At 42.2% G+C, this 22,644-nt stretch overlaps 1 protein-coding gene across 2 annotated transcripts in view; it reads left to right on the forward strand.

Moving 5' to 3' along the window:
* The first annotated feature begins 713 nt into the window (after window positions 1-713).
* TOP1 (DNA topoisomerase I) overlaps window positions 714-22,644 on the forward strand; it is an 86,827-nt gene continuing 64,896 nt past the window's right edge. Inside the window, exons 1-2 of one of the 2 annotated variants that reach the window (XM_080686208.1) lie at window positions 714-1,270; window positions 1,570-1,594. In XM_080686208.1, the coding sequence (XP_080542334.1) occupies window positions 1,238-1,270; window positions 1,570-1,594 (58 nt within the window). In that variant the 5' untranslated portion in view covers window positions 714-1,237. The remainder of the gene's footprint in view (window positions 1,271-1,569; window positions 1,595-22,644) is intronic. The other variant, XM_080686209.1, reaches the window with a different exon arrangement.

A 22,644-nucleotide genomic window follows, 5' to 3' on the forward strand; every position in this document is an offset into this window, starting at 1 on the left:
GGAGCTTTTCTAGCATGGGGGAGGAGGAAGATGGTGAGTTATCCAAGTGTAGATGTCAAGTAGGTGGTTGTAGGTCACACGTCTGTAATAGTTTAACTTTAGTAAAATAGGCGACTTCACAGAGCTAGTGTGTATACTCAGAGAGCAGAGGACACACTAAATGTTCCATAAACTGCAGTTCTGCTCCCCTCTGTCCTATAGCGTGCTAATGATCCAGCGGTGGTCAAAGCTTGGTTGTTGTGTTTACTCGAGGCCTCCTTCCCCCGACCCCTTGCACCACCCCCTTTCTCGCCACAATGCCTGGCTCACAGTGGATGCTCAATGTATGTAGAATGAACGAATGGAATTGCGCCTCTGCGCCCCAGGGCTTCCTGTAACCGGCTGAAAACTGGAGCTGAACCAGATCTTTGGTTGGTTGTAAAATTAAATTTTAAGAAGTGTGCATGAAATGATACAAAAGTTGGAAAGCCTGGACAAAGGCTGGGGCGGGGGCTCCCCCGGCCAAGCGGCCTCCGAGTCTGGTGAATGAGTGAGGAAGCGCTGGTGGGAGCTCTGGGACCCCCGTCACCAAGGCAGAGCAGTTCCGGGGAGGTGCAGAAGCGGTCTATTACCACCCGCCCGGCCCGGCGCGGTCCGCCTTTAAAGGCCCACCACGTGGCCGGGCGGCCGCGGGGTCCGGAGGCGGGTCCAGGCTGCGCCTGCGCCTGCGCACTGCCATCAGAGGGGACCGGGGTTCCGAGAAAAGGCTCAGGGAGAGGAAGAATAGGTAGGTTGCTCAGGGTGGGCGGCCGTGGGAGGAGTCGGCTCCTTATGCAAATCACAGCGTCACGCCTGGGCTAGGGGCGGGGCAGTCGATGCAAAACCAGGTACTCCTTTGGAAGCGCGAGGGGGCGGTCCCCGCCACCCTCGGCCTCTTTCCACGAGTCTCTGACGTAGCAGACGTCCCGTTTAAAAGCGGCCGCGCAGGCGCAGTGAGTCGAAATGCGAACTTAGGCTGTTACACAACTGCTGGGGTCTGCTCTCGCCGCCGGCCCGGCAGTCTGAGCGTCGCCGCCGCCTCTGCCGCCTCTGCCGCCGCCTCAGCGTTCCCGGAGGCTCAGACCCGCCGCCCCCGCCCCCGCTTACCCGCGTCTCCGGGAGCCTCCGAGAGCCGCCGTCCGCCCGCACAGGCCAGTCCTGACCGCCTGCGTCTCCTCGGCGCCCCTTGTCGCCCGCCGCGCTCGCCGTTCCGGCCGAAATGAGTGGGGACCATCTGCACAACGATTCCCAGGTACAGCCCGACCTCCCCGCCCCGCCTCGGCCCCCCGCGGTCTCCGGCCCTGGCCCCGACCTCCCTCTTTGACAGGCCGGAGCCCCCGGCCAGGGGCGGTCGGCCAGAGGACATCTGACCTCTAGGCCCCGGACGAAAGCTCCGAAGTTATCGGGTGGGGGGATGGCTGCCCCTTCGGGCGCTCCCCGGGGCCCCCACCCCTGGGGGGCGCAGGGAGGGCCAGGTCCCCGGTGCGCGCGCTCGCCGCCCGCGGGGTTTATGTCCTTGTTGTCTCATAGTCTCTCCTTTTCTCCCTCCAGATCGAAGCGGATTTCCGATTGAATGGTGAGTGTGCCCCCCGCCCCGACCCTGGCGCCCCCCCCCCCCCCCCCGTCGCCGGCCGCCTGCCCCGCGCCCGCCGGCGCCGGCAGAGGACAGACATGGCGTCCCAGAGACTAAGTCCCGGCTCCTCGCTCACCGGCCCCATTGTTCCCATCGGGCCGCCTCTAGACCTGCTTTCCGGGTATCCCAGCCCCCCCAGATCGCAGCCCTCCCAAGAGGGGGCAACGGAGACCCCGTGTCGCCTGCAGCCGGGCCTCGGGCAGCCTGTACGGGTCCGGATTTCTCCCGGGAAAGTCGCCTTGTCGACAGTCGGGACTTAGTCTCTGCGCCATTTTCTTTTTCTCTCTCCTCTCCTTTCAGTGCCTGAGCCTTTCTCTCCCTCCCTCGGCTCCTTCCCTGAGCTGCCCAGAGAGAGCTTTCTGCAGAGCAAAGCCGTGTAAATCACAGACCTACCGGAGAGGGAAGGGTGGGAGACGGAATTGTTACTATTTTTTTCCAAAGTGAACTTTATTTTGGGGGTTATTCCCTTTCTGTTGCTTGTTTGTTTCCTTTTCTACATCCAGAATGAAAGCTTCCCTCTGGCAACTGTTGATTTTTTTTTTTTTTGGTAAGATGTTTATGATAGGAATTATGGCTGTAAAACTAAAGCCACCCTTTGTGGAGTTCTTCCTATTTTGAGATTGTTTTTCCCAAGTTGTGTTGTTTGCAAAGGTAGTAAGTAGTACCTCCCTTCAAAAAGTTTACAAGTTCTCTATGGGCCACCCAATGTAAGTGTTGAACTCAGGCATATTGATTAAAAAAAAAAAAGTTAAAGTGTTATTGACTAGAACTTTTCAAGTGGCTGAGGTTCCTAAGGCAGTGCTTTTTTAGAAATGCAGTTTAGTGTACTTGTCAGGGGGGAAGGTTGTGGAGCATCTATCTCATCATGGTCCTGGTGTATTGGCCTTTTCTTTTGGACTATGGGGAAGAAAAAAAAGATTTTATTTATTGAAACAAAGAGTGACCAGCACTCACCCTGCTTCCTGTTCATTCTTTTTCAAAAGCCGCTGTGTTTTTTTTTCAGGTATCAAGAGCTATTTGCTTCCCCCAGATCTTTGTTTTCGAACTCGGTTCAGCCAAAGCAAGGCATTTATTCCTTGAATATTTCCACTTCAGTTACCCAGTGAAGATTCTCCCAATAAAAGGCTTACTCTTTGAGCCTTTCAACCTTCTTGGTTAAGGAGATCTGGTGTGCTGGGAATTCCCACAGATTCTGTTGGTACATAATCTTGTTCAATTGAGTTGGGGTTCCAGGAACCTCTCCAATGGGAGAAGCTGATGAGTAGGTTTTCTGATGTTGTAATCAACAGCCCATCATGTTAGCCTGCTCTACTGAGAGCAGCTGTATGTTCAGATTCTGAAGTGGGGCATCTAGCAAGAGATGGTACTCTGGCAGGAGATAGTCTGGTTAAGTAAAAATGTGGCATTTCTTGAGCACCTAAAATGTGCCAAGCACAGTGCTAGACCACAGTGCTGCTCCTGCCCTCAATTCAGTCTATTGGGGGAGACATAATTAGTTAATTATAAGGTAGGTGCTGGGGCATATGTATACCCAAAGTGCTTTGGGAGACTAGGGGACTTAATTTTGTCTGAGGGTGGGAAAGTTTCTCAGGAGGTGAAACACTCTGAGCTGGGTGTTACGCAAGACTAGTACATAGATGTTAAGTGTCTTAACTATGTTTAGCCAACCTAGGATTTGAAAAGAGGGCGATGAGACCCCTGGAGTTCAGAAAACTTCAAAGAGTATTAATATGCTGCTTTGGGATGTGGGAGCAAAGAAAGGATGTGGCAGGTAAGGGTGTAAGAAGTCCTTTTAAAACCTCTCTTGGAGAAAGAATCTTAATACAGAAACAGTGTTCCTTTGACTTTCAGAATGAGGCTGAGTAGGTGATATATTTAGTAATGAAACAGAGTTTAGTACCTTCTCAGAAAGTTAACCTCCATGGTCCTCACTTAAATTATACAAAGGAAATACTGAATATGTGAGTGACTGTGGGCCATTTTTATAGAGGCTGGAGTAAACTGGGCTGTGTTGACTTTTAGAACGTGTTGACTTGTAATAACAATAATTGCTAATATTTACGGAATACATTCTTTTTGCCAGGTGCAAATTTCAGCTCTTTCCATGGAGGATCTAATCTTTCAGAAGGACACTTATGAGTTAGGTACTGTCATCTGTATTTTACAGATGAGGAAATTGAGGCTTAGGTTTATTTACTAGCTTGCCCAGGGTAGTGAGTTGAGCACTCCAAAGCTCACAGGCTTTAGCTATTATGGTATATATGTGATTCTGGGATGATTCTGATGATTCTGTTCAAAGTTGCTCTACTTTCTTACTGAGCTGACAAAGGCAAGAGAGACGAATATGATAGTTTGTCATTTGCTTATTTTTTCATCTAAATCTGCTCCTTCAAGAGAAAAAGCACTTTCATTGCCTCCCCATCCTAAGAGTCTGACAATGGAATGATGATCTTGTAGTGCTTGCTCTATTAAGGAACACTGGTAATTAGCGATTGATTTATGTAACTATAAAAGACGGTTTTGAAAAAATAAAAATCAATGTTTAATTATGCTCATGACATGTCATTATTGAACTTTGTATTAAGAGTTTGCTTAAGCTTGATTTTAAGTGGACCTAACTTAAAGCCATCTTACAGATTAACTGTGCAAGTTCATATATTAAAGCAAACATCCCTCATTTTTCCTGCCCTCATCCCCTAAGATCTAAAAGGTTTTGTCCTTTGGAGCGCATTCTTTACTTTAGTTAAAACTATTGGCTGTTCTTATATATTTAGAACATTCTGGCCCATACTCAGTTGTTGAGAAAATCTTTTTTATGTGAAATGTATTTATATTTAAAATATTGACTGTGAGCTGGGAGTTTCAGGTGTAGAAACTATATTCTCTTTTACCTAAGTTAAAAGACTTCCCTTCTAACTGTAATGGGGCTGAGTCATGGTTACAAGCACTGTGCAGACTGTCAGGCTATCAGTAGAGTTGATAGTGATAACATCAGGTTGGAGGGGTTCTGATCCTTTTGCTCTTTCAAAGACTTGAAGTCTGCCTATTTTGGAGTTATGGGGTTCTTCCCTCCCCAGCAGGAGCAAAGTATGATGCTTGATTCCATCAGTGATTATTCTGAGGAATGTTATATGGGATTGTAGTTTGACATCATCTTGTGTTGATTCTGGTTAGCTTAATGCAGTGGCCGGCAAACTGCGGCTCGCGAGCCACATGCGGCTCTTTGGCCCCTTGAGTGTGGCTCTTCCACAAAATACCATGGCCTGGGCGAGTCTATTTTGAAGAAGTGGCGCTAGAAGAAGTTTAAGTTTAAAAAATTTGGCTCTCAAAAGAAATTTCAATCGTTGTACTGTTGATATTTGGCTCTCTTGACTAATGAGTTTGCCGACCACTGGCCTTAATGGATTCAAATGGGATGGGGGAATGAAATATAAATTATTTCTCATGCTAACAGATAGTTGTACTTCTGTGCTGTTGGGTGCAGATTGGGTTGGGGGATGACTGATGATTTAGCTATCTGAAATGTCCTATCACATTTTAAAAACAACAAACTGAGAACACCTTCTAATGAGAAGTCTGGCACATCTTCCTCCTCAATCCAAAAACACTTAAGCATTGGGCTCCAGTGTCATCTTTCCTAGCACTGTAGACTACTTGGGGCACCTTTTCAGAATTAGCAAGCTATTGTAGAATCTTTATACCACACTTAGATATAAAACTAAAGTTGACTGCCGAGATCGGTTTGGCTCAGTGGATAGAGCGTCGGCCTGCGGACTGAAGGGTCCCGGGTTCGATTCCGGTCAAGGGCATGTACCTTGGTTGCGGGCACATCTCCAGTGGGAGGTGTGCAGGAGGCAGCTGATCGATGTTTCTCTCTCATCGATGTTTCTGACTCTCTATCCCTCTCCCTTCCTCTCTGTAAGGAATCAATAAAATATATTTAAAAAAAAAAACAAAAACAAAAAAAAAACTAAAGTTGACTTGTTAACATGTGTTTTTTATATTACCAGTATATCAGAACTTATAAACAAATTTTAGATTCTGATGTTCCATGGTAAAACAAAATCTAGGAGTTACTAAAGGAATCTGAAATACCTCATGGTTTGAAAGGTAATACTGGATTAATGCTAATTGTCATTAACTCACATTTTTCTTTGCTAAGGTAAGATGGAAAATATGAACCCAGGGTCAGTCCCCAAATCTCATTTTAACCGATAGTAGAAAAAATTTTTTTAATCTGATTGTTTTCTTTAGTATCAGCATAAAAATGGGGAATTGTGAGTTTGAAAAAGGGATTTGTTCATTTGTTCTGGATCTTAGTGAATTAGTATTCATTTATACATTATACAGTGCCAAGGATGCCTAACATATCTTAAAAAGCTTATATTCCAAAATTAAGCTCTTGGATTTTATTGTTTTTTGGCATGTGGGCATGGGGAGGTGTGCAAAAATTGCCTATCTTTTTTAGTCTGTAAATGTGTTAGAGAAAGCTTTGTGTTATCTATTAATTATAATAACAGTTATCCTTTACTGCTAATGGTATGGGAAATGATTCTATTGTACTTTCTAGATGTTATTTCACATTAGGAGCCTTCAGATTATACTGAAATTGTTATTTCTCATTAGTTGGGTGTGCAATGGTTGCTCATGTTACAGATTTTTAACAACTTCTGCCATATTTTCAGTGCGAAATCTGGTTTTCCTCAAACCTATAGTTGTTTACCCAGAAGCATGTTTTGTGAGGGATTTCATCCTTTCCATATGAAACTACGTTGAGCACCAATAAAGCTTTAGGTTCACTTGGAAAAGTGGGCAGAATTGTAATTATTTACATTTGAATGAAGCTATGGAAATTATTGAAATGAGTATTTGATGTGGGACCCTGAATTTAAAACCCTCTTGAAAGGGTAAAATGTAATCAATTCATTGCATTTAGAGGTGGAAGAAAGTCAGTTGAGTGACTTTTCTGTGTCCTGTGGTTTAGATTATCTGACTGCCCCTAAATTAATTTGAAACCATTAACTTCTCATAATAAAGGCACTGGAAAAAATGGTTGAGAATTTGGCTTCTTAAGGTAAAACGTTGGGGGTGGGAGAAGTTCCTAACTAAGTCCTTAAGAAATGAATGAGGTTAAAGGAAGCTTTCAATTGTGTTTAAACTTTGAGCAGTAATAGTTGGCACAGGTCTTTTCTCTCTATGTCCATGCCTAGTAAATCTGAAGTTTGAGAAGCAGCTTTCCATCTCCAGGGCTCCACACCAGCAGTTGAAGTAGGAAATCTAAAATAAAATAGAGGCAAATAGCATGGAAAAATTAGCATTTTGCCAACACTCGCCCTTTCCCCACAACCTGCCTATCTAGGTGTCTGCAGTGTGCTCTGTGCTGATAGCCTAGGTCCTGGGAACGGTGTAGGGGGATAAAGATATGGGGAGCACGGTAGCCTCAACTATATTAGGTGGGAAAAGCTTTATAGTTTATAGTGGAATATCTGTTAGGTATTTTTGGTAGTGTTATAGAAAATGACTAATAGTTTGCTGAGGTGATTTAATAGCAAATAAATGTTGTTTATCATGATTTTTATTCTATATGTTCAGGAAAGATTCTAAATTTTCTTCAAACTGGGAGAGAAGTGACTTTGCTGATTAAATCAAGTATATCTCTATGGTTTATGCATTGTAATATCAAGCTAGATCACCCCTTATCAAAATCTGTATTAATGGCTGTCATTTATGTCTCCATATTTTAGTAAATAAAATGCAAGTGAGCTAGGAAATTTAAGTTTTAAATTTATTTTTGGTAGCTATTCATTTTTAATTTGTTGTCTTAAGTTTTTAGATCCATTCAGTTATCTCCCTGCCACTTTTACCTTATACACTATTCTTGAAATATTTTCTGAAATGTCTAGCAAATATTTACTTTTATTTTTTAAATATTTTTATTGATTTCAGACAGGGAGAGGGAGAGAGAGAGAGAAACATCAATGATGAGAGAGAATCATTGATTGGCTGCCTCCTGCACAACCTCCATGGAGATGGAGCCCAAAATCCAGGCATGTGCCCTGACGGGGAATCTGACTGTGACCTCCTTTTCACAGGTTGATGCTCAACCACTGAGCCACTCCCGCTGGGCAAATATTTTTATTTCCATCTCCCTTCTGCCCTCCTGATTAGATTTGGGGAAAGGTGCATCTCTACCAGGCCTCAATTCCTCTTTGAGTCTTTAAAGTTAACTTTTTGTCTTTGGATTTCAGGAACCAAAGGACTCAGTTCATTAGCATTTCTGAAACACCTAGAATAAGCTCCAGCAAAATGTGTTAAAGTAATCAGGGATGTTGGGGACTTTATTTCTCTTTGGTGTTGAATATGTTGAGAACAAGATAAGTAGATTCCTGGGTATTCTGACATTTTCCTGTATGTATTTTAACAACAAAAACAAATCAGTCAACCCTTGAACCCAGTATTCTTTGTATTTTTCTTAGCACAGCCTAGCAAAGATAGATGTTTGGGAGATTGCTTGGAGGAGATATCCTTGGCGGTTTGGTCCCCTCCCTCATACCCCACCCGAAAATTTTATGTTGAAGGTTAGTCTTACAACAGAATACATTAGAAATGCACCCTTTTGCTGTTTCGTAAAAGTTCCGATTTTGATCTTGCTACTATATATGAATGCCCAGATATATAAAGCTTCATAGGCAAAATACTGGTTGGGCAGAAGACTTACCTAGCAGGTGTCAGGATGGGTGGATTAGGGGATCTCATTGGCTTAGTCCCCCTTACTTTATCCAATTCCTATAACCCCCTTTATTTCTTTTTAAAAAAATACACATTTTTATTGGTTTCAGAGAGGAAAGAGAGATAGAAACATCAATGTTGAGAATCATTGATAGGCTGCCTCCTGCCTGCCCCCTTCTGGGGATTAAGCCCATAACCTGGCATGTGCCCTGACTAGGAATGGAACTGTGACCTGGTTCATAGTTCGACACTCAACCACTGAGCCACACCAGCCATGCCCCCTTTTATTTCTTTGTAGTTAGCTGTCTGAGCTCTTGCATAGCAGCAGAAGGGGAAGTGAGAGGAAGGGAACTAATATTGAGAGTTTAGTAAACACGTTTTTGTATTCATCAAATCTGAATTTAATGCAAATAGTACAGATTACATAGGTTTGTGGGAGAACCAGAGACCAGGAAAGGAAACTTTTTCTTCTTTTTACACCTTCTCACCTCCCCTTTTTGGTAGTATACTGCCTTTCAGATTCCAGAAACCCCACTCAGGTTGTAGTTAAGCTTCTAGTACAAATGTCACAGCTTGCCCTTAATTAACTGCTGATAGAGATATCTTCCAGTGGTCGGCAAACTCTTTAGTCAACAGAGCCAAATATCAGCAGTGCAACGATTGAAATTTCTTTTGAGAGCCAAGTTTTTTAAACTTCTTCTAACACCACTTCTTCAAAATAGACTCGCCCAGGCTGTGGTATTTTGTGGAAGAGCCACACTCAAGGGGCCAAAGAGCCGCATGTGGCTCGCGAGCCGCAGTTTGCCGACCACTGTCTTAGACCCCTTGCACCTGGAATGTTAGGTCTTCAGGAGATGCTTTGGTGTTAAGGCTGGAACCAGGTTGATATTGAAGGGTATAAGTGATGAAGAGGGAGGCTATGGGGAGATAGCATACTCTTGAGCAGCTGTGGTAAAATAGAAAATTGGAATAGAAATCAGAAAAATCTAGATAAATCCCTGTTCTTACTATGAAACTTGCCCTGGCCACTGTACTTTGTTTTGTCATGTACAAACAAAGATGATATCTCTATTTTTCACAGACTATTGAGAATTAAATGAGTATGTGAACGTGCCACTCTACTCACATTTTAAAATTTAAAAGTTGGCAGACAGCTTCTACTTTGAAATGGATCTTTATTTTGAATATTAGGTTCGAAGTGGTGATGTTGGTAACTCCCTCCTTCACTGGTATTCCCTGTTAATGTTTTCAGTTCTTTCTGACATTTACATAGTAAACAGTAGCATAAGTTGGTTGAATCTTCACCTAACTGAACTGCATAGCCTACACTGATCTCTTCCGCCTATCAAGCAATCACTGTAAAATAAGAGATGGTGTATCTATGTCTAGGTTTGGGAAAGTAGGAGCTCAATGTATATCTGGTTTCTACTTTTCTATAAGAACAACTCTAAGGCAAGGTAGTCATCGCTAAAAAGAAGCTCTTCCAGCTATAGAGAAGATGGGCATAGAAATGAAAGAAGTATATTGATGTGACTAATTTCTCAGTCCTTTCCTATGGATTTTCAATAAAAAAAGATACCCAGAGCTTGGATTTTCAATAAAAGATAGCCAGAGCTTTACCTTTTAGATACATTTAATAAATGAAATGCCAAATTCATTATTTGTGATTTTTTGTTTTTAACCACAAAATTAAGTGTATCTTGTGTCAGCATGTTTTTTCAAAGACCACTATTTTACTTCTCCCCTAACATTTTTAAAATGAGAAAGCTCAAAGCATCCAAGTTACCTTAATCTTTCATTTATCCATATGGTTAAAGTGACCAACTCAACTTCACGTGAAATAATACTTCTTGGGAAAAAGAACCCCTTAAATAAAGCTGAGGTAGGTATGAGAATTTAAGTAGTGAACACCATGTTAACAGTTGTGTATAAGTCCAAGTTGAGAGATGAAAAAAAATTTAGTCAGCAGACATTTCAGTAATGGCTCATAAGTCTAGCTAATGTTGAGTATTGAACATGTTCTTTTGGAAGTTCTACTTGAAAATAAACCAGTCAGGGGTATGTTCACTAATGTCCATTAGATTAAGCCAAAAAGATCTTAGTATAGAGGTCTTATACAAAGGATTATCAGATAAGCATCACAATAGGAGCAGACTTCAAAATTAATCAAAGGTAGGCCAGATAATTTAATTTTGTAGAATAGAAACTACAGAATAGGGTCTAATTTTAAAGAGTCTTCCAAGATAAAGTCTTCAAAAGATAAACATATTGCTCTGGCTGGTGTGGCTCAGTTGATGGGTGTTGTCCTGTGTATGAAAGGTTGCCAGTTTGATTCCTGGTCAAGGGCACAACCTGGGTTGCTGGCTCAAACCCTTGTAGGGGGCCTACAGGAGGCAGATGATTGATGTGCTCTCACATCAGTGTTTCTCTCCCTCTTCCTTCCTCTCTAAAAATCAATCAATTAAAAAATATATAAACATTTTCGGTTCTTAACGTATATGGGGGAAAAAAACCTGTGGGAAAGTGAATATTAATATTGCATGGCTATATTGCCCTCAGTATGAGTTCAAAATAGGATTGTATTTTTTAAAATATATTTTTATTGATTTCAGAGAGGAAAGGAGAGGGGGGGAGAGAGTGAGAAACATCAATGATGAGAGAATCATTAATTGGCTGCCTCTTGCACATTCCCTACTCGGGACCAAGCCCACAATCTGGGCATGTGCCCTGACCGGGAATCATACTGTGACATGACCTCCTGGTTCATAGGTCCACACTCAACCACTGAACCACACCAGCTGGATAGGATTGGATTTTTAAAAGTCTGCAAAACTTTGTCTGTTTCTCTGATTCAGAATGTTAATAGTTTTGGGGGGATTGGATGGGGCTTCCACCCCTCCACCCCCCACCCCCCGCCGGCCCCACAAGTCAGGCATCCATGATATAGTGGAAAGGATAGAGACTCTGAGCCAAAGGGAAGTTAACCTCCAAGTCTTCGTTCTTCACCTGTGAATTGTCTAATACTTAACCTCACAAGATTGAGGATTAAAGAGCATGTGAGGATCACTGTAGAAAGGTAAAGCTTAGAACAAAATTTTTAGTTCCTTGTCAATCCCTAAAAAAAACACCCAAACATCTCTTTCACATTTTATTAGTCTTTTGTACAAAGGGAACTTTAATTTCTTGAAATTTTGGTATTGTGAGATTGTACCCAAGGGGGAGGGTCACTAGGGAGCCTGAGTATGTTGTTATTGCTTTGAATCTGAGACAGGCTGGCTCAGAGTACAGACTTGCCTTGACTTTGTGGCCTTGTACAAATCACTTTTTACTCTTAAGTTAAATTACAGTTTAAGAATCTTTGGCAGTGCCCTAACCAGTTTGGCTCAGTGGGTAGAGCGTCGGCCTGTGGACTGAAAAGTCCCAGGTTCGATTCCGGTCAAGGGCATGTACCTTGGTTGCAGGTACATCCCCAGTAGGAGGTGTGCAGGAGGCAGCTGATCGATGTTTCTCTCTCATCGATGTTTCTAACTCTCTATTCGTCTCCCTTCCTCTCTGTAAACAATCAATAAAATATATATATATAAAAAAAGAATCTTTGGCAGTGAGTAACTTTCCCCCCTTTGAATTTGGGATAGTACAAAAGGTTACTTAGTAAGCTAAGAATTTCATGTTTCATTGCAAATGGAAAATTTAAGTTGCTATATTCATTAATTCAAACATTTAGAAAGTAAATACTAGTAACGAGACACATGTAAACAAGATAAACCCATATGGCGCTCGGAACAAACATTCTGAAGTTAATCTGTTGTAGGTCTGTACAATCACTTTCTCCATTGAGATTTCAGCGGGACAAAGGCTCCTGTCATACCAGCAGGGTGAATGGGGAAGGAAGGTACTTTCTGGCAGTTAATGCTTTAGTGAAAGAAAGTGATGTAGAGAGAGTAGTTCCCAGTACTAGGAGGCTTTTTTTTCCTTAAAAAATTGGAAACCTAGGTTCTTACATTTCCAAAGATGTTCAAAATCATAACTGTTTTAGAAAATCTTTTATTTTTAGGATGCCTATAAGCTCATTAAATCTTTTCACATGTAATAGAAGAGTAGTTTAAAGTTCTGTACATTTATTTCTCAGTGTCTCTTTGTATCAGACACCTGTATTGAATGAATTTTAGAATAGTAGTTTTCAGGTGGATTTGTCAGAGTGATTAGAAATGTAATAAAGAGTGTGAAATCACCATTTTTGTAAATTTGAAAAACTACAATCTTAGGGATTAGACTCAGTACTTAAACTCCTGGGAAACTAATTTTATGAAACACTTTGAATATACTTACTATTATAATTCCTTCCTAACCATGCAATGTTTTGATATGGACAATACACTAAAGCTGTTAAACTCAGGAAGGGTCATAATACATAGAGGTATTACCATATAGTGATTTGAGTACTGGAAAAGTGATTGAGACTAAATGTTAGACTTACTGTACCTTATTCTTACAGTGTGTTTTCACAGGAATGGATGAAATGTCAGTAGTTCTTGCTATTTAACATTAGAAATAAAGAAACAAGAGCCTCGGGGAATTGATCATACCTCAGAATCTGTTTCATAATTTTTAATGGTTTTGGTTAACCCAAAAGGAACCAAAAGAGGGAGGATGGACACAAATGGACTAGCCTTTTAACTGCCATTTGTTACACTTCCAAACAAGAAGCTCTCCAAGGCCAGATACCCCAACTCTGTGAAGTCTCCCTTAGCAGTGCAGAAGTCCTGGGCAGATGGGGTAGGCTCAGTGGAGGTTCAGCTGGTGATAGTTTGACGATAGTTATTACTTTTTCACCTTAAAAATCAAATCATCTTCCTCCCTTGTGTGATATAAAAATAGGCATTTCAGCAAAACTAATCTTTTGTAGATGTTAGCACCAACTACCCTAATCTCAGAATGTTGGGTAAGTTGTCTGTTAGCAGAAGTTGTCTGTTGTTTTCTCTGTGGGGAAATGGATTCAAGTTGGGCAAACAAGAAGTTAAAAATTTTCTCCTTGCCCTGGCTAGTTTAGATCAGTGGCTAGACGCAGCCGTGGGCAAACTATGGCCCACGGGCCGGATCCGGCTGTTCTATCCGGTTCTCTTGCTCTCCCCTCCGCTCCTTTACTTTGAATTTATATTAGTTGACACAAACACTCCATCCATGCTTTTGTTCCGGCCCTCCGGTCCAGTTTAAGAACCCATTGTGGCCCTCGAGTCAAAAAGTTTGCCCAGCCCTGGAGAGTGTTAGCCTGCAGACTGAAGGGTCGCAGGTTCGATTCTAGTCCAGGGCACATACCTCAGTTGCAGGCTCTATCTCTGGCCTAGGTCAGGATGCATTAGGGAGGCAGCCAATCAATGTCTCTCTCTCACATTAATGTTTCCCTCCTTCAGACTCTCAAAATCAGTGGAAACAATATCCTTGGGTGAGGATTAACAAACAAATGGTTTTTTTCTTCTTATAGCCCTGAAATACTATAGAACTCCTTTAGGACTTGAGCTAACTCTAGAATTGAGATGTCAGATAATCTTGACCTCAAATTTTTAGGAAAATAGTTTTAAAGTTATAATACAATATGATGAAATGTATCCATAAGTGACTGAAAACATAGTAAAAGTGTTTGCATAAGTAAGACTGGAAGAACGTCAAGCAGAATCCACACTGATTGCACATAGGTAAATATGTAGGCCAATAGGTGCTATTGTACAAAAGTGGAAATACTTTGCTAAGTGCTTTTATTGAAAACATTTTGTTGTTTTTTTAAAGGTCTCCTCCAGCCACCCTATTTCCTGAAAATAAAGTTCAGTGTGCATTCTTTTCCCATAAATCTATGATCCTGTTTTGTTCTGTCCAAGTATTTTCTTTTTACCTGGAGTGCCTCTTGGGTTTAAATAAGTATACCCAGGGCTTCTCCAATTTATCACCTATTTTTAGGAAGGAAGGCAGTATTGTAAGCTCCTTAGAAATATCTCAGAGCCTGTTTTAGTCTTGAAGGCATAGTCATGGATACTGTTTCCTTTCTAGTGATGTGTCTCTGCAGTCACCACTTAACCCCATGCCAGAAGTGACCACTTTTCTCTAGCTTTCACGGAGTCCTTGTCCTGTTCCAGTTTTTCATTCTGGTCTGGAGAAATTTTCATGTCTTCTTACTTTATTAGGAAGTGGGCAAGAGTACTATCTCATTCTGTATGTTCAATAAAGAGGCTTTCAACAAATGTTGTGAAATGGGAAACCTCAGCTGATTGAAGATCAAATGAGAAACATTGAGAGCTTTCCACTAACTTTTCGTTGTAACATGTATAAGAATCACCTGGGAATGTTTAGAAAAATACATATTCCTAGTCTTATGTCTCCAAGTTGATTCTGTAGTGAAGTGTACTAAGAAATCTGCATTTTAAATATATCTTAATAATCTTAGGTGACTGATTAATGCAGGTGATCATAAATGACCTTTGGAGAAACTGATTTGTCTGGATTTTACTGTTGTAAATGGCTAAGATGGGTGTTTTGCCTCATTTGATTAAAGTACTCAATTGGTTGAGCTCTTAAGCTTATAGGATTTTTTAAAAAGGAACAGAACAGTATTTTCCAAATTAAGTTTATTAAAGTTTGATAATTATCCCACTCTAATTTAAATAAATATCTTCTATCTTTCAATGAGCATTTACCTAAATAGCAGATAGTTAACTGCCTTTGCAGCTGTTTACTATGTGTCTTGTCAGAATCTGAATCCTTTCTCCTACTTCCACGTTTAACAAGCCATTATTTGATTCTGATGTCATCTTTTAGGATTGGGTGACTAAACAGAGCACAAAGTGAGAGGTTGTTTTCATGCTAATATTCCTAGGATGGTTAAGGTGAGGCTTTAGTGGAATGCTGAAGATCTAATCTTTGTAGGTCACTACCTTGAGATTAAGTTAGGGGTCTTTAAACTATTGATGGCAGTGATTGAAATGGGATGATTTGAATAGAGCAGTGATTCTTAAAGTGTGGTTTCCTGATCACCAGCATTAGCATTGTCTAGGAACTTGGAAATGCAGCCTCATCCATACCTACCTCTGGGAGTGGGGGCTCAGACATCTAGGTTTTAAGGAGTCAAGCAGGAGCTCTGATGCACACTGAGGTTTCAGAACCAGTGGAATAGAGTAAGATTTGAAGTTCTTTCTCCTGTTGAGCCTTACAAAGTCCACATCCTCCCCAGTGAAATATAACTTGGGTTCAACGCTTGTTCGCTGGGTGGCCTTGAGCAAGTCACAACTCTATCCTAGTTTTCTCATCTGTAAAAGTAGGGATAATAGCTATGTCAGAGTCATGAAAGAGCACCTAGTACCTGGTCCTACTATTTCCCCAAAGTCAAATAATTGACAAGAATAAGATAAGTTGACTGATCAAAATAAGCTTCTGATCAAATTCTTTAGTCACAACATTTATATGATGCCTAAAACTAGTGATTCAGCCTCTTTAAGCAGTGTTCCTTGTTTTTGTTTTCACAAGGTGGATAGCTGGGCCTCAGTAGTTGTTGAGTACTTGTACTTCCTTATGAATTACTCCAACTTCATAATTATAATGGGAGGAGGGTTCTCTGCAACATAAAAAGGAGCCAGTTACATATTTACCACCAGAAAGGCTTCTAAACAATGTGTGCTCAGGATTCGTCTTTCTACACTCATCCTCCAGAGACTGTCCTGTGCATGTCAAGCACCCTCCATAGTGGTACTCTAGACAATGAAGGCCCCAGGTTTGAATTAGTAGTAATAGGGTGTATGAAGCAACACATCAACACACTTGACACCTTTATGGCTAGACAACTTGTGAACTTGTTGGCATTTTGAGGCCTATGTCCATTGGAAACAAGCAGCTTAAGCTTATCTGTGGATTTCTATGTAGCTTAGGCACAAGGTTTGTACTCACGTTCACGACTTCTCAGGCATTAAGGGCTCACTTAATTACAAGCAAAGGAGAACAAGTCGGCAGGAATGAACTTGTCCTAATTGAGCTGGTACATTTTCAGGTTAGACAAGTCCTTTTTCCCCTTTAAGTTCTGCCTCCTGGAAAAGCAGAAGCATTTTCAGTGTAGGGATGTGCTTGTGACTCACTACAAAAGAGTATATGAAATGCAAATGTCCTCTTAAGGGCCTTGTACTGCTTAATTACTTTAGGAGGCAAGAGTAAAAAATTCCAACTTTGTTTTCTATTTGAGAACAAAGATGTGTTGGTAAAATGGGATTTGTTTGCCATACTCCTGAAGCTTAAAATAATTGCTCTGCCTAGGTTTAACTTCTACCTCGGTGGGCAGCACTCATTGAGGCTGTGATTGATTCTCCAGGAGCCCCGTGCAGCAGTGGCCTGCTTTTTGAGATGGCCACTTTAGCCAGGCAAACTTCTGGCTGGCTATAAGGAACTACACAGCATGTAGAGCTTTGCCATCTAGGCAAAAGGCCTCTGACTGGGGTCCAGCAGGGGAGTTGATGTAGGCAAGGCGTTCAGGACAAAGGAGGTCTCATCTGGACTTCGTCAGCTGTGACCAGAGCAAAATCACACTATGTGGTACCTCCTTCTCCCTACCAGTAAAAGAAAGGTGTTGACCTTGATCCAAGTGCTTGTCAGTCAGCACCAATTGAAATAGAACTTTCACTGACAGTAGAACTTTCTGTTCTGCATGGTAGTGATGTCCCATATGGTAGCTGTTAGTCATATGAGACTGTTGAGCCCTTGAAATGTGGCTAGTGTGGCCTAAGAGTTTAATTTTTAAATTTTATTTTACTTAAGATTGAAATAGCTACACATGTGGCTGGTAGCTACCATATTGGATAGCACAGCTCTAGATAAAATTTAGGTAAGAGCAGAGAGATTCAGGTTTATATTTTGCTTGGAATATGGATGGCTGGAGCTCTTGGAACTTAAAAACCCAAAACAGGTGTAAATTTGGTGTGTTACAAGTTTGAGTAACAGTCTTCCTTCTGTGTGCATACATTACCTTAGCTTGGGTGACATTCTAAGAGGACTTATGACTGGTAAGTTGTGTTTACTAAAGTAGTTGGAAGCCCAGATAGTTCTCCATTGTACTTTACCACTTTAGTACTACACAAAGATGAACATTTAAGGCCTTTTGGATTGACTAAATTATCATTTTAGCAACCCTATGAGGTAGCCCATGTCTATTTTGTAGGTGACAAAACAGATTGACTTACATTTTTATGCACCTTTATCCTCTAAAGTGAATAGATGGTATTAGCTCACAACTTCATGTAAAATTGCAAGTTTTTAGCATGTTGCTATAACAAGAAGTTAAATATGTATTTGTTAAATTGTACTCAAGTAATGAGTGAATGACTATAAGGATAAAGAATCTAAGATTGTATAGGCCAGTGGTCGGCAAACTGCAGCTCGTGAGCCATATGCGGCTCTTTGGCCCCTTGAGTGTGGCTCTTCCACAAAATACCACAGCCTGGGCAAGTCTATTTTGAAGAAGTGGTGTTAGAAGAAGTTTAAGTTTATTTTTTAAAAAAAATATATTTTATTGATTTTTTACAGAGAGGAAGGGACAGGGATCGAAAGTTAGAAACATCAATGAGAGAGAAACATCAGCTGCCTCCTGCACAACTCCCACTGGGAATGTGCCCGCAACCAAGGTACACGCCCTTGACTGGAATCGAACCTGGGACCTTTCAGTCCACAGGCTGACACTCTATCCACTGAGCCAAACCAGTCAGGGCAGAAGAAGTTTAAATTTAAAAAATTTGGCTCTCAAAAGAAATTTCAATTGTACTGTTGATATTTGGCTCTGTTGACTAATGAGTTTGCCGACCACTGGTATAGGCAAGCAGACACACTCAAGAAGTTAACTCATCCAAGATGTTGCTGATAGTAAAAGCAGGTCAGAACTGGGCTTTACACCCAACCTGGGGTCTTCCTCTCATTTGCATGCTCTTAGTGAATGTAGGCTGCCTCTTTCTTAAAAGTCATCTGGCCCACAGTTAGCTAGACAGCAGTAGTCTGATGGAACAAATGGGATTGTATCCTTAGCCACTGTGCGAACCACTGACATTGTGGACATAGTTGGCCTCAACACTTTAAGTAAACTGTTTCAGGACCAGCAATTGATCCAGTTTCCTCCAGCTTTAGCTTCAAATTATGATCAGTTATTTTAGATTGGGAAGAAGGAAGGGAAAAGGAATGAAATAGCTGATAATTTGAATATTTACTGTCTCCACTTCACCTTTGAAGAAACTGAGGCTCAGAGGTTTATTTGCTTTAACTTTTGAAGAAACTGAGACTCAAGGCTGTGTGGCTTATATGTAATCCACAGAGCTGGGAGGCTGATTAGGCCTATCTGATGCTACAACCTGAGTTCTTAAATGTGACACAAAACAAGGTCAATGGGGGAGCCTGGATGACTAGTTTGCCTCCTGGGAATTCTGGGTTAGTCTGATAATATATGAGTAGTGGAGCTACTACTCATATAGTATCAGCCTAAAAGGCTCTCATTTCATAGAGCACTTGCCTTTACTTACAATGGATCCTTACCAAACTACTACCATTCACTAGTAGGCTCTGCTGCACTTCAGTGTGTAATCCTTTCCCTTTTAAGGAAAGCTTGCCTGCCTGTGCAGCAAAGACCCCTGGATAATTTATTTTTTAGCCCTTCAGTTTGGAGCCAGTTATTCCAGAAATCAGCAAAACCTCTCTTTAAGTACTCAAGAAAAAGGATCTTTTTGTTAACCAGGGATTAACTAACACCACCACCACCACCCCCCCCCCCCCATTTCAGAAGGATCTTTGAAGTCTGTATTCTTGACTAAGGAATTTCATCAGAGGTGGTTTAGCAGTATGTGAACAACTATGATGTTGTTTCCACTTCAAGAGGGATAAATAACAAACTTAACCAGCTTGCTGCTTAAGAAACAGAATTAGCAGTGGGCTCAGCATTGGCCTTCCCTTTGCACTCATGTGACTTAACTTTCTCTAGTTCTGCAGAGCAGGAGTAGATTTTTAACCGCTAATTCAAGTTGATGAATGGCCGGCCGTTCATGAGCTGTTTGGAGGAAGGAGAGGGTTGGGAGCCAGGCATATCCTGGATATTGGTTAGGAAAAAGATTGAGTCAGAGAGGCCTTATAGGTAAAGCAGGAAGGATATTTTCCACTCATACTGATTTGCGAAAGGCACCTCTCTCTATAGGGGACACGGGATAGTTTCTAGTCTATTAATTAGTGCAGTGTCTTGCAAACTGTGTCTCTTTTGTATAGCCCGTGAACTAAGAATGGTTTTTATAGTTTTTACTGGGGGGGGGGGGGGGAGAAATAAAATAAAGAATATACACTTCAATTTTAAAAAAGAGAATGTTATTTCATGATATGGAAAAATGATGTGAAATTCAAATTTCAGTGTTCACAAATAAAGTTTAGTGGAATGCAGCCATGCTCGCTCATTTATATATAACCTGTGGCTGCTTTTGTGCCACACTGGCAGCGTTGAGTGCCTGCAACTGAGATCAAGTGTGCAGCAAAGCTTCAAGTATTTACTACCTGTCCCTTTACAGAAAAATTTACTGACCCTTGAATTGGTAAGAAGTGCCAGTTGCTTACCTGATTGAGTGGTGCTTGTGTGTATCACTGGAGGTTCACTGCACTCCATATTATCTGGTAGCCTCTATCTCCCAAAGGAATCTGTAAGCCAAGTGTCAAAAGAGGAGTGTGAGCTTGCAGCTCCATTAAGTCTTTATCCATTTTCTCTCTAGTCATTTTTCCAACTGAGTTCCACTACCAGGACTCAAATTAAGTGTTTCTGTCTAAGCATGACTCTGCCCTCTGATGCTTAAACAACAGAATTTCTATTCTAAAGAGCCTGACTACCCTGTTAGCTGTGTAGATCTTGCTTCTCTTAAATAGGGGCTGGGAGAGTAGCAGGTGAAAACATCTCTTCCTTCCTCAATTGTAGAGACTCAACATTCTCAGCTGTAAATTAAAAATAAAATCTTCAGGACTCAACACCTTGTGCCTGTCTTTTAAAGAACAGAGAGACATAATTGAGGTAGAAACATTAAAATGAAATCAGTAGCATGTTTATTATTGCATGTGGCTGGTATTTGTTATTATTTATTGCTCAAAGTAACAAGAAACAACAAGGCAGGGGTCTTCAAAATATGATTCTAGACAATGTAGATTATAGTTGCCTGGAGAGCATGTGGTAAAATGCACATATCTGGTACATTCTAGGTCTCATACACTGGAAAGTTTGAGAACCACTGCTCTTAAGCATTAAAAAAATTTTTTTTACCTTGATTTGTTTGAACTAAAAATTTTACACACACACACACACACACACACACACACACACACACACACATATTTCAGAGAGGATGGGAGAGGAAGAGAGAGATAGAAACATCAGTGAAGAGAGAGAATCATAGATTGGCTGCCTCCTGCACGTCCTACACTGGGGATCAAGCCTGCAACCCAGGCATGTGCCCTGACTGGGAATTGAAACATGACCTCTTGGTTCATAGGTCGATGCTCAACCACTGAGTCGTGCAGGCTGGGCTGACATAAAATAGTTTTTAAAGGGCATAGAATTCTTGTGATTGGAAGTGTAGGAGGCCAGTGGAGGTCATTTTACAAATTAGAAAACTGAGACCAGAGCAGAGAAATGAATAACCTAGGATCCCTAACCTAGGATCCCATCGGGACATTATATAAAAGACTAGTGACCCAGTGCACGAAATTCATGCACATTAAAAGGGGATTAATTAGAGGAAATAATTTAATATTGCTATTTGCCCTTTCTCTGTAATAGAAGTGTCAGAGATGAAAGAAAATTAGTAAAATGTATATGAAAACCTTCCTCCTGTCAGAGTCTGGGGCTCACCACAGGACCCAGAGTCAAGTCCCTGCCCATCTACATGCACCTCAAAATCGCGTGAGACCCAGACCTGGTCTCCCCCACCCCCCCCACCACCACCATTGGGCTAGATCAGCTGTGGGCAAACTACGGCCCGTGGGCTGGATCCGGCTGTTCTCTTGCTCTCCCCTCCGCTCCTTTACTTTGAATTTATATTAGTTCACACAAATACTCCATCCATGCTTTTGTTCCAGCCCTCCGGTCCAGTTTAAGAACCCATTGTGGCCCTCAAGTCAAAAAGTTTGCCCACCCCTGGGCTAGATCCAGACCTGGCCATTTCCACCCTTGTCCAGCCCTGCTGGGCAGGGGGCATAGCCTCAGGTCCCCTGGCCCGGCGCCAGGATTGGGGGCGTGACCTGAGGTCCCCCAGCCCAGATCAGGGCAGGGGGCATGCCTTGAGGTCCTCCATCAAGCCCCACCAGGTGGGGGACACAGCATGAGATCCCCTGTCAAGCCCTGCTGGGTGGGGGGCATGTCCTCAGGTCCCCTGGCCTGGCACTGGGGCGGGGGGTGCAGCCTGAGGTCCCCCAGCCTGATGCCAGGGCAGGGTGCATGGCCTGAGGTCCCCTGTCAAGCCCTGCTGGGTGGGGTGCATGGCCTGAGGTCCCCTGTCAAGCCCTGCTGGGTGGGGTGCATGGCCTGAGGTCCCCTGTCAAGCCCTACGAGGGCCGGGGAGGGCATAGCCTCAGGTTCTTGCTGATTGCTCGTTAAGGCTCCTTATGGGAACTTGGCCTCAGCTGTGGGTGCAGCCATCTTTGTGACTGAGTGATGGTCAATTAGCATATTCCCTCTTTATTAGATAGGATTTGAACTTGCTCTAATGATTTCTTCTTGCTGTTAGTGGAATTGATTTTTTAAATATTAGCCCTAGCCGGTTTGGCTCAGTGGATAGAGCATCTGCTTGCAGACCAAAGGGCCCCATGTTCGATTCTGGTCAAGGGCAAGAACCTTGGTTACAGGCTCCTCCCCTGCCCCGGCTCCTGGTCCGGGCTGGTGCAGGAAGCGACCAATCGATGTGTTTCTCATCGATGTTTCTCCCTGTCTTTCCCTCTCTCTTCCACTCTCTAAAAATCAATGGAAAAAATATCCTCAGATGAGGATTTTTTAAAAAAGTCATTTTGTTCTTGGCAAAATAACAGTGAGCAGCTTATTCTGGCCTATAATTGTGTCTAGAAATATCAGTTCAGAAGACCTTATCCTATCTAATAAAGAGGGAATATGCTAATTGACCATCACTCAGTCACAAAGATGGCTGCACCCACAGCTGAGGCCAAGTTCCCATAAGGAGCCTTAACGAGCAATCAGCAAGGACCTGAGGCTATGCCCTCCCTTGCCCCAGTGCCAGGCT

Source organism: Plecotus auritus (assembly GCF_963455305.1).
Source record: "Plecotus auritus genome assembly, chromosome: 8".
NCBI classification, from domain to species: Eukaryota; Metazoa; Chordata; class Mammalia; order Chiroptera; family Vespertilionidae; genus Plecotus; species Plecotus auritus.